This window comes from Trichogramma pretiosum, unplaced genomic scaffold (assembly GCF_000599845.2).
Source record: "Trichogramma pretiosum strain Unisexual culture from Peru unplaced genomic scaffold, Tpre_2.0 scaffold154, whole genome shotgun sequence".
Taxonomy (NCBI): Eukaryota; Metazoa; Arthropoda; class Insecta; order Hymenoptera; family Trichogrammatidae; genus Trichogramma; species Trichogramma pretiosum.
In genome coordinates this window covers 139,532-152,774 of record NW_019641635.1, presented here as the reverse complement: position 1 = coordinate 152,774, position 13,243 = coordinate 139,532, and the positions used below count along the sequence as shown (strand labels likewise).

The 13,243-nt window shown below is 37.2% G+C and overlaps 1 protein-coding gene across 1 annotated transcript in view; it reads left to right on the top strand.

Moving 5' to 3' along the window:
- The first annotated feature begins 6,495 nt into the window (after positions 1-6,495).
- Positions 6,496-13,243, top strand: part of LOC106650449 (cell adhesion molecule 2-like) — a 35,491-nt gene continuing 28,743 nt past the window's right edge. The window contains exons 1-2 of the mRNA XM_014368438.2: positions 6,496-6,768; positions 10,474-10,901. Of these exons, the coding sequence (XP_014223924.1) occupies positions 10,781-10,901 (121 nt within the window). The 5' untranslated portion in view covers positions 6,496-6,768; positions 10,474-10,780. The remainder of the gene's footprint in view (positions 6,769-10,473; positions 10,902-13,243) is intronic.

Genomic DNA, 13,243 nt, shown 5'->3' with positions numbered 1-13,243 from the left:
TCCAAATTTGAGCCCCTGTAGATCCATGAGGGTTGGACCTAGGGGGCTGTAGTTTTCAGGATTTTCATTTTTCATTGTGTTTTTGAAGAGTAAATGGTTACTTTCAACTTCTTTTTTGAGCCTGCAACGCCTGTTGTGGAATAGCCTACTATACAAAGCGTACTAACAAGGAGACCTTCTCACCTTCAGGTCATGGATTTGCTCCAAAATTTTTTTTGGGGTCTCCTGGTACTCTATACTGAAGCTCTCTGTGCTTAGTTTGATCTCTTGGGCCTTGGGCCCCATTTTTTAGAGGATTTTCCACATTATAAAAACATCTTTGTTATTTTCTATATCGATATAGATACTTAAACGAAAAAGTGCAACGATAAAAAGTTTTTTAATTTTTCAAAGAATCTGCTTGAATTTTTTCAGAATTTTTGGGACCATCTATCACTTGATTCAAGAGGCCCAAATTGGACGCTTTTTTAATAGATTTTAGGACTTTTTAAAGAGAGTGGTAGATGGTCCCGAAAATTCTGAAAAAATTGAAGCAGACACTTTGAAAAATTTTAAGACTTGTGATAGTTTCATTTTTTCGTTCAAGTACTTCTATATCGATATAGAAAATAACAACGATTTTTTTATAATGTGGAAAATCCTCTACAAAATGGGCCCTAAGGCCCATGAAATCAAACTAAGCACAGAGAGCTTCGGTATAGGGTACCAGGAGACCCCAAAAAAATTTTGGAGCAAATCCATGACCCGAAGGTGAGAAGGTCTCCTTGTAAGTTGATGATATATCTTGGAGTCGTTTGCTGTTGAGCTTCGCAAGTCGTTATTTGATATACTATTCGATTTTTTCAGCTGTAAATTAAATTTTTAATAGAAATAATAGGATAAAAATATTCAACCAGTAAATGCACCTCTACCACTTGTTATTTATTTTAGCTGTGAATTTTTTGCCTTGACTAAAACGACTTACTTGGAACCGTCAGAAATTATTCATCTCACTAGTAACAAGCTCGTAAGAAAGTAACTATAGAAAATATCATTCAAAATAATTCAAACTCACAAGTTTTTTCGCACTGAAACATTACTCTTTTAAGATTATTCTCGGAGCGGACTATGTATATAAACATGTATATATACATGCTACGGACTGCATACAAAGGCAACTCGATCTTTTCCCGTCTACTGTTGAATCGTACTACCATCGCTCTTGACTTCTAGAAATATCTTCCTTTTTTACTCTTAATTCGTTTTTTTTATCTCTCAAGCAGCATCCCAAGAAGCTAAGCCAAAGAACAGAAAGAGAAAGACTGAAACGAAAACGATCCACTTAATCGCCTTCTTTTCCGCAGCTACTCTTTCTCCTTTTCTCTTTCTCTCTGCCCCCTTGTTTGCTGCAAAGTGAGAGAAAGAGAGAGAGACAGAAAGCTAGCAAGGGCGAAAATCTGTGAATGTCTTCGCTTATATTCTCTATATCTTTTTTGCTGCTTTGGTACTTAGACCTCACGATCCCGCATACTTCTGGTTTTTTTTTCGTATTATACTGCTGCTTTCGTGCTACTACTTCTACTAGTACTACTACTACTACTACTACTACTACTACTACTACTATTACTACTACTACTATTGCAATTGCTGCTACCACCTTGACGGAGATTTTCAATTTTTTTCTTCTAAATTACGATGTCATTTGAGAATGCCCTGGGAAGTGTGAAATTAAAATCTATAAAATTTATAGTCAACACAAGAAATAATCCAATGAATAAATTCATTGAATCCATTGGAATTATACATTTTTAATTTAGTTTATTCTAAAAATGATTACCAAAAACAATGCGTGAAATGTTTTAAATTTTTAATTGATACTCGGAGTCATATATTCTAAAATTACGGCAAGTTTATTACAGCAGTCATTAGGCATTTTTTTATCCTGCTTTTAATCTCAGGCTTTTTTGTTTTTTCTGTTTTATCCCATTCTTTTTTTTTAACTTTGTCTTTGCTTGGTGTGCATCAATTTCAAATTCTCCCCAGTCGACTGAGTTTTTCTTTCCTTTTCATTTTACGAAAGGCTATAGACAAAAGAGATGGACTTGGTTTGAATGCAAATTGAAGATTCGATCCGACACAAGTTTGCTCTTTTCACTGTGTGTACGTGCAAGTATCTCTTCTTGCTTTTCTCTACGTGTTGCTTAAAATAAAATAAAGATTGAGATCGAAGAAAAGGAAGAGAGAAAAAGATAGTCAGAGACTTGGACTTAGACATAGTTTATTGGACCATGGGGTAGCTGTCTAGCATTAGTGCTAAAAACTGGAAAAAATGATGAAAAATATTTTTAATACGAAAAGAGCCAACCAAATACTTTTTTTAATGAAAAATGGAAAAAAGTAAAAAACGTTACTTTATTTACTAAGCTCCGTCGAAAAAACGTAAAGAATGATCGCAAATCGTCGGAAAATCGTACATCACATCGAGTGCTAAATGTTCAAAAGTGTTCACTTATCAACTTACGATGAATGAAAAAGATCTCAACAATGCAGTGGTGAGGCACTCCAGCAGTACCAGTTCCAGTATAGTGCGATCGAGCGCAAGCTCAAGAGTGCAGGTGAACTCCTTCACAGCATCATTCGAACAATTAAACTTATGCAGCTTCCAAAGTAGAACAGAGAATTGAAGACCTTCGAGAAGTCAAAAAGCGTATTCCAAGCTCCATTTGCAGTGATTTTCTAGTCGACGATTAATTTCGTGTATGGTTGCTCGATTTGTACTGTATGGTTTCTCCTTAAACTAATTTGATCAAGATATCTAACTGATCGATGCCCTCCGTGCAAAATTAGTCGGGACGCGCACTGCTTGAGAAACTCATGAAATAGAGTTATCAATATGGACATTTTAAAACGGATCCAATCGCGTTTGACGATTAGTCAATCGAGATTTGGCTCGTATATAGTCGAATAGCCTGAAAACGATTCGTCTGCTTTGACCTCGAAATCGAATAAGACCTCGTTAAATTGCAAACATACAAATAACTAAAATACCTTTATAATGCAATCTCTTAAGAATTCGAAGTAAAATAAACTCCGTCCGCGCGACACCTTCGTCTCTTAGTTTCTCCTCTCTTCTCCGGCAAACTTTTGACTCTCACCAGCTCAAAAGAAAGGACGATAAGATGGTGTATGTACGATACAGTTAAGACGACGCTGAAACATAACTCGTATCAAATGAAAGATACCAACAGTGCGAGTTAGTGCGGGAGTACTTTGCTGCCAGTCAGAAAATGGAAAACTTTATATGTAGGCGCGAGAGCTTGGACGAAAAAAAAGAAAGAGAGAAAGAAAAAGAGACGCAACGGTAACAGCGGCAGTCTTGCAAAGAGACCGCTACAACAGGGAAAGAGAAATAGAAAAAGAACTGGTGCTAGTATTTGTAATAGCGCGAGCAGTAGTAAATTCTGCCAAGAGTTTGTTAATTCGAAAGTTTTTATAAACACGGCCTCACTAAATTTGATGCGTCCGGCACACACAAGGGTCAAAGGTCGAGTGGAATCACCACACTGGGGCGACGTCAGTGGCATAGCAGCTGCAGCAACAGACTATGCAAATCTTTTACATAATTGATTAAAGACTGACTAGTCAAAAGTCACTTGGACTTTCAGGCGATCTCTCCCGCTCTCGCTTTATCCACTTCTCTCTGTCCTTCGCGTCCCTTTCTCTCTCGCTCTCATTTAGCACTATTGCTCTCGCTGTACCGGTTACATTTGCATAGTTTCCTTTGAGAATTACCGAGCAATGACGTCGCTAGCGCACAACGGAAAGCCCAGAATTGACCGACCATTTTGTCTTGATTGATTGATGAATTGACCGGCGATAGCGTTCGTTAAGACATTTAAATTCACATCGATGTCTGGTATGTTAGTCAAAAATTTTCACGTTTAAAAATATGGTTTTTGCTAGAAAAATGAAAACTTAAAAATCATAAGACACGCAAAGCTAATAGTAGTACATCTTAAGGAGCAAGCAAAGGAGGCGTATTATTTTGATCCTCTCAAAGATGGCTAATGTTAAGAAAAAAAAAACGGATTAAGTCGCCTGCCTTTCGCTCTTTAGCTGGCATATATCTAAATGTCTCCCTGTCTCTCTCCATATATATACCAACAGAGGTAATGTTGTCCCAAAGTAATCCGAAACTTTAAAGTCAAGCCACTCGGCAATTAAATCTGGCATTTAGCTATTGTCGCCCTGAAGGAATAAGTCGACTTCCTACCTAACTCGAGCGAACCTCGTGAAACTTTTGCCTGCTGCCCGAGAAGTGACTGAGAGTTTGCCAGCCAGACTCAGAGTATAAAAGGAATAATTATATGTATGAAAGTCAATTAAACTATATATACACCCAGACGTACCGATATATATTTGCAGGCGCTCGCGCGAGCTTGACCGTGGCGTGATTTTCAACCTTTATATACCCATCGTCGTGTCCGTGTAACGCTTTGCAGTGCGCCGAGCTTAATGGCGCAAACGAAACTTTGTGTGCACGAGCGCGCGCGCGCCTGGATGTATTGCGCAGATATTGTCCTTGTTGTCCCTTTGTCACTCATTCAGTTACGTATACTATACTTTTGTCACTCTGTACACACCCGGCGCCGACTCCGCCATGGCCACGCGCGCTGATGCAGCAGCACACACACACCGGTAGTGTGAGAAAGTTTGACCGGACGATTTGTTTGTTGGTCCGGCCGTGCTTTGAGTTATGCTTGTTTAACGAGTTTGTGCTCAAAAGAAATTAAATAATCTGCGGTTGTTACGAGCTCGGCTGGCTGCAATCGGATGAGCTCCAAATAAAGTGCAAAAGATAAATCTACCGTTAAAACCAGAAATATTGTATGAAGAAATTCATTTTCATTCGATCGTTGTAACTTTTGCTTTATATATAAGTATGTTTTTCGATCCATGAGTTTATTTGAAACGCATTCACAATCTGCGAGTATTGTATTCTGGCTTTTATACTTGGATCTTTTATTTTTTACAAATTTTCCATGGATTTACTTTTTTTAAATATTTGTGAATTATTAATTTATACGAAAAGTTAATTACAACAATCATCATATTAATGAAGTCATTAAAAATTGAGCTGCAACGAATAAAAGGGTTGCCTTTAATGTAATCATACGAAATTATCATATTTTCAATTTTCACCCTGTAATAAGGTAGAGTATATCAAAACGCGATTAATCAAAATGATAGCAATTCACACGTACGTAGCTGCATAGTGAAAAATGACGTCGTGTGCTCATTTACGAAATTATTGATGCGCACGAAGCTCGTATTGCGACCTGCCTCTTTGTAAGTAATCCAGTAAATTTTGTTATTTTTCACTGTTTTAATAATACCGTTTTATCTGGTTCAAACGCTTCGAAGGTAACCAATTTATTTGATTGCTTGATTGTTTACATTTTACAGCAACGATTTTTGACAATTGCAATATAGGTGTAAGCTGATTGTCAGGAAGAATCTGAAATATGGTTACCACTCGTTTCACTGTATTGTACAAAACGAATAACTTATGCTTCACATAAAAAGAAAAATTACATTTTCATTCAAAGTGAGATTTATGAATAAAAAAAAGTAAAACGAAAATAAAAGCAAGTGAGTAAACTGTCAATTTTAATATAACAATATAACGCTACAGGTATAAGTATAAAATCCTTAGCAGTATGTGCAGCGAACGCTCGAAGATAAACACATTGGAAATTCATTGCAATGTGGACCACTATGTACAACGTACACAAATACAGATATGTATATGAAATATATCACCTTCTCGTACACCAATATAAAAGTTGAACAATAGCCAATGTCCATACGAGCGCAAATAGCAACTGTGTGTATTGCTTCCAGGTGAATCGATAGGGTACACGGTGTCAGTTAAAGCATGTAGCATGTTATATACTCACAATTAAATAAGTTTAAATGTTTGTTTTTTGTAAAAGATTGATTGATCTCGCAGAGTGTTGCACTGGACGTGGTCAATACTATGATTTACACTTCTATGTAAAGATTCTCGGTCGTTTACACGATATCAACAACCGTTAGAATGATTTATTGATTTATAATTGTTTAAAGCGATTGGATGCTAATATAGTAATTTTTATTGTAAATTAAACGTATCTAATTTAAGATCAATTTTTACAGCACCTGATGCATAAATAATATTATTGTTTCATGCTATGCAATTTAATTAAAATTGGACACATTTAGTCTGTATTTAAAGACAAAGTTTGAATATTTCATACAGAATATGATGACCCGAAAACACTAAATAACAACCTGTATGGATATAGAAAGCACCTGTGCGGGCATGGAATGCATATAGATAGGTCGAGATACACAATGTTGGTTGGCGCGCATGCGCACGGATAAACAGCGCTAAGCACGAGGAAAACTAAGTACGGGTAGGATATTTCTCGCGCGCAGCGAAAGCATGATACTAGTCGGCTTTTGCCGCTCGACTTTATCGCAGCCCCCATCCGTGCACGTGCACCGACCAGTTTGACCGAGCCATAGAGATCCGCTCTCGAGTTTCTCAATAGTATTACCAGTGATGGTCAAATATTTGTGTTCGTAATTGGTTTATGTGTTATCAAATTGTGTGTCAGTGATATGAAGCGGATGAAAAGTTGTGAAAGCCCCGGCACTTTTGTAACTTTTTAGTGTTCGTTGCGAATCCTCACGGCTCGCAGTCTTGGCGCACAAAACTTGCGGAGATCAAGATATGATGAAAGTGTACGTTTTTCGCAAATTCTTTGGTTATCTTTTGAATTTTCACGTTAGCATATGAGATTTCAGCAGAAAAGCTAAAGTTTAGTTTAAAAGAACTGCTTACTAACAAAATGAAAAAATTTGCGCTTAAATAAAATTTACATGCTCATTATTTTCGTATTATTTGTAAAAATTCAGAAAAATACATTAATTTTCAAATATTCACTTGGTTTCGTGAGTATGTTATATTTGCATTATTATCTTTGCAGTCAAAAGGAGCTAGACTGTTTGCTTCTGCTCAATGTAGATTTTTCGGGTCTGGCTATTCAGGGGAAATTCGTATACGAAATTGTGCAACACCTTAATTCTCAGCAATATCTAATACACTTTCGAATAAATTTTGTAAATAAATCTTTCAAAATCATTACCACTTTTAAAAAGATCTTCGTACATTTTTAATTTTTAGTCATTGATAATTATTTCTGTACTTTTAAAATTTTGAATGAATATCTGTATTCAGGTTTTAATCAAAAATCAAAGCAATAGTTGAAAAGAAAATTTTCCGTTACGCATGGTATCCGTTCTTATTTTGGATTTTCTATATTTTAATCTTGAGTTTGCCTACAATTGAATAAGAAATTCAAATTTAATCATAGAGTACGTCAACCACAACTGATAATAGAATAAATTCATTAATCATAAAATAACTGCACTGAGCTTTCTTGACAAGACTGCAGGATCAATTGTGTTAAATTCACGAACTCGATAGAAAGTTAAAATCTCATACTCAGTTCCCAACTCGGAGTTTCTCTCGAAAATGTCGCGATAGTGATTGTGCTTTTATTCAAACAAAAAATAACTCGATCGGTTATTTATGATTAGATAAAATTTAACTTGATTTCTCGATTCCATTTAAATTTTGCGGTTGCTCTCGCTGCGTCTCGTTAATGATATTCGTTGAGAAATATCAATCAGAAAAGTGTATCAGTACTACCGACTTCCTTTGACTTCTTATAATATATTATAAGAGTATCAACGTCGCATATTTATCGATTTTAATAAATGCACCCAGCCTGCTTGTAGCAGACGACGACGAAAGCGGGGGTGTGAAGCTCTTTGAGAATATGAAACCTTGGCTACGCTATTAAGTACGTTTGCGTTAAATGAGACAATTTAAAGCCCTGAATGAGCGTTTAACTTTTATCGTGATATGCCGGTGGATTGAATATAGCTTCCCTGATACTTTTCCTCAATTATTACTTTTACCAGCAAAGATGTAATTAATTAATTTTCAAATATTATTAAAACGAATTTTCTCCTATTAAAAGCTGTTTTTTCAATTCTCGGTGCCTATTATTTTTTGATTGACGTCATACGTGTACCTGAACGATTGATTTGATTGCATGTTTTTCCAGTATCATTTTTCAAGTTCTTTTTACGAATATTTTTGGAATAACCAACCCCGTTATTCGTGAATATTACAATCTTTCTCGAATCATTTTTATCTATGCATTTGACCATTATGAAATTGAGAATATTGAGTAAAATGGTTCTTTTCATGTAGCCAGATGTTATTTGAGATAAATTTTAAAATATTCCCGCTTAAAAAAGATTAATGCATCTAAACTGGCCCAAGTGTGCACCAAATATGGCTCATGTTTGGTGCAAATATTGACATTAATTTTTTTACGTGGGTTGTTGTAAAACTATCATTTTAATCGACCGTTCATTTATTGTCAAAGTATTTATTAAAAAAGTCTTTTTAAGGCTAAGATGTTGCTGAGAAATGAGATCTGTATAACATCGAACATTCTTTTTTGTATAAAAAAAAAACTTTTTTTGAAATTAAATAATTTTTTTTTTTTAACCTAGACTGCAGTAAAAGTCATTAATTTCATCAAAATTGTGCGCGCACGCAAATGAAAACACAAACAATTTCAAACTCTCAATTTATTCATGCTCAAATAGTCCAGTTGAATTTCCATTAAAATAACGATCTTGTCCGGTAGGCGCGAATATTTGGATAACGCAGCTCGCCCCGGGGGGTTTTATGCATTAAAAAAAATAAAAAAATAGGCTATATTTATATTCGAAATACCATTACGTGTGCCAGAACGCGAGAGAACAACAAGTTCGCGCGTAGCAGCGGCACGGTGCGTTTCTCAAACTCAAATTACCCAACTAGTAAATTTACATACGCTTGCACAAGTCACCGTTTCATGTTTATCGAAGAAAGAGCCACGTCATCAGTGTCGCGTGGCGTTAATTTCACAGCGCCGCGGTAACACACGCTGCTGCTGCTGCTGCTGGTACCCTAAAGAAAGAGAGACAGAAGAGAGAGAGAGCGCAAGAGCTAGAGCGAGGCTTTTCCACTGTGGCAGCTACGAGCAGCTTTGCCGCGTGCAGCTTAAGCTCACTTCAGCTTACTTTACACCTGTCAACTCTTGTACTTATCAAAAAGACGTCGCGCGCTCGTGCGCGCACCTATCCCTTCCGAGTGTACTCTGTACCCTCGCGACTAGACGTGTGTGTGTGAGTGCAGTGTCGGTGTACGCGCGCGGCTGCATGCTTACACGCAGGGAATACAATTAATTGACGCGCGGCGCTTCGGAATAACACGAGCTTTTTTTTCGCAAACCATTCGCGCTCCGTAATTTTATACCTTAGATCGATCGTCGAGCGCCCTTTTTTGCTGGAGAAAAAAATTTTTATCACGCGAGAAATGCTGGAGGAAAAAGCAAGAGAAAAAAAACGATGTAATATTTTCTGCAAGTTAAACGCGAGTCAAAAGATCGACATGCGCGTTTTATCGTCGGAAATTCATGCGGTTCAAGTATCATCCTTAATACCGCTCTGTGCACATACCTACCTACATGCACACACCTTTCGTGTATACCTGAACCGAAAGGATATAATTTGAATTTCAAATCCGAAAGGGCAATGTGCACGCATACATTTCCCATTTATACCCGCTCTCTTTCTCCCTTTCTCGCTCTTCTAAAACCACACAATTTTAAACTAGAATACCTACATCTTTTCTCGCTCTCTTTAACATTCCTTATGTATATATACGCACGCATGCACACACACATATACTCGCGATAGTATGTATAATACTCCTCGAATGTACTCGTATAAATGCGCATGGCTTCCCAGAAAACTGTCTCATATTCACATCGTGTCAAGGTTCAATTAGTCCCATGATTCGGCAACAGAATAGAGATTTTATAATTAAATAATATCTGTTCTAGTTTATTTGTTATGAATTTTCAAACGAGATATGTCATTTGACTTGAAAAATTGACTAGCTTGATTAATCTTAATTCACTGATTACACAAATTATTCTTTCAAAATACTAATAACTAATAGCTTTAGGAAACTTAGTTTATTGATTGATTTTCATTTTTTACCCTAGTTTGAAGGGAAAAATATCCTATAAATATGAGTTTACTTAAATTTTGTCATGATTATTACGTATAACGTAAGGAAAATAACGGCTAACGGAGGTGTCGTCGTCTTGTCTTGTATATATAAATACATCGTGAGATGACAGCGGCGCTCCTAGCTCCCTGCGCTTTTCTCTCGGGTAAATATAGGAACTCTCTCGCGCGCTTCGCGTTATATATTTTTCATATATACGTCATCACGTTCATTAAGGTGTGTGTAGAAGGAGAGAGAGAGTCTCGCTCCTCATTTATAAAAATTTGTTTTTATCTTTTTTTGCTCAGACGAACGTAGTTACAAGAAGCAATAGCATGAGAAGGCTTTAAGCGCAACGAGCTCGAAAAAAATAAGGAAGTATCCTGGCAACACGCGAAGACGAAGAAGAAGTAGAAGAAGACGACGACGACGACGACGAAGAAGCAACAGCAGAGGCAGAGTAGCGAGTGGCAGCGGTGTCGTGGTGTGGCGCGGTGGTGGCGGCGCGACTCCTCGTGAGCGCATATTGCGTTAGTAATCAGAGATCCTAGCTCAGCGAATGCAACGCTTGACGAGTCGACTCGAGCTCCTTCTTAGCCTTCACTGGTCTATACCATGTACAAATATATGTATATACGGGACAGTTGCTGCGCCACTGGAGCCTCGAGGATGAATCTCTCGCGGAGACTAGCGATGCTACTCCTGACGCTCTGCTTCGTGCAATTTCGACAGCGCGGTAAGTTATTCTTTTTCTTCTTTCACCTTTTTTTGCCTTTCATTTTTCAGTCTATGCATGACACTCTCTTTGGCGCTCTCAATTTTGCCTCGTGGCGGGATTTGGAAACGCCTGTCGAGCAAAAGTAAAAATTTTCCCAAAGAAATGATCAAATTTGAATTAAAGCTTTATAGATGCGTGATCTTGTGGATGAAAAAGATTTTACGCAAAATTATCGATAGTACAGAGAAATATTTAATACATGCAACATAATTAATCAACTTTAATCTAGTTATACTATGAACTAGCGCATGAAAATGCAATTTGTGCTTTGGCCAAGGGGAATTGTGCTAGAATGCGAGTTATGATAGATAATATTGTCAAATTGCAAATTCTCTTCCATACGTATGACGAGTAAATAGTGTGCAACTATTATCAGGAAATTGTATTTTTTTATTCATATTTAGGGGGTTAAGCAAACACAATCGAGTGCACAGCAAGTGTGTCCAAATATAGTTTCGTAAGATTTTTTTTAGAAGATAGATTAAAGTCTTCCGTTGAACTTTCTAAACGAAGGAAAAAATCTGCTTGATTTTTCAAAGAATTTAGTCCCGTGTTTTGGTGATTATGCAGTGGCGAAATTTGATTAATCTCCTCGTAATTACGTCGAGTTGATAATTAAATTTCAAGTCATTTTTAGATTATCTCTAAAGGTTTTATCTGCATCAACGAAATCTTTCTTTTTCTCATTTTCCCCAGCGCATTGGCTGTTACAAGCAAACGCACTATATATAAGTAAGCGCGAGATAATAATCGATTTTAATAACGAAGCGCCTTGAAATTTCTGCTGTTGCTATGATCGGGGTGTATTTTTGATTGATATTGAAAGCCAATAAATCAATTATAACATTAAAAAATTCTTTAATAACCAACGTGAATTTGCACACATGTTTCTGCCCTTATTAAAATGTACGACTTTCTTAATTTATCTACAGTCAGTCGTACCCCAATAGAGTTTTTCATTAAAACCCGAGTAAATTTATTAAAATTTTACGGGAAATTTTTTTCGACGGTAAAAAGTATAATTTATTTCCTCGAGAAACTTGCCGCCACGTTTATTTATGTCAAGTCTCGGGTAAGAATCTTTTCTTAAACAACTAACGAAGAAGTATACGAAAGTTTACTGGGCACCGGTGTGAAATTAAATATTCCAACGTTGACACACTTGACGGTGACCTTTAACACAGTGAAATTCTGTCCGTTCAATTTAATTCGAATTACTTCGACGTCCTTGAATTGTATACGGGTAATACATCTGTGTACAATATACCTGCTCGAATTTGCTTTTGAAGTTATTGAAGTTTCTACGATTGTGTTGGTATGTGCGTGTGTGCATGTGCGTACATGTTGCACATGCTTCTGTGTGCGAATGATCGTATATAAATGAGATATAGGTTTACAAAGCTCGGCAGTGCCCTTTGACGCTGCTCACCTAGTGCGAAGCAGTGCTTTTAACGCTTCTAAAGGATCAGATTTGCCTCGATGGTGTTCTAACATATGGTTAATGAGAGGGACATCAATCCCTTGCGCTGAGCTTTAATAACAGAGTTTGAAATGACAAATGACACATTGACTCGAGTTACGAGATTTAAGAAGTATTTAAACGCTTTTCATGCCCGTCGAGAGGGTTCTCGGCGGATTTTGTGGTTTAGGAAAAAATTAACTCCCCGGCTTTTCAACTAATTAGCCATTAACGCGAGAAACAGTTTGTCAAACGAAATGGCATAGAAATGCGCCAATTGAATGCCCGCAGAGTGTGCCATAAAATCCGAATTACTGCTAAAGATTAAAGTTTGAATTTCTCGAATGTACGAAAGCCTGAATGATAATTTGATCGAGTTTACTTAAAAACTCATAAGTTGGCTACAGAAGTTGTCTTAGCCGGGTCGAAATTTAAATGCTTCTCTCGCTACTCCCATTCATTTCCACCTTTCCAAATGAAAAAGTCGGCGAACAAACCTCGGCGCGTCTACAGGAATGCTCACGCAAGTGCAATTTAACTACTCCGGTGTGCGTCAACGTGTGCAGATATATATATATATATATATGTACACACACGTACTCTCAAGCTCTTTTATACGTACAAAGCGAGAGAGAGAGAGAGAGAGAAAGAGAAGAAAACGTGCATGCGCGTGCACGTGAAAGAGAAAGAGAGAGAGAGAGAGAGAGAGAGGAAAAACTGATGAAGATAAAATGGCATAATTATAGAGTCTATCGAGATCGCACGCGCTCGCGCGCACGAGTGTATTTTGTCTGGACACGCAATAGCGGTTGAGGCCAGTAGTTGCAGAGCGCCAAAGGGG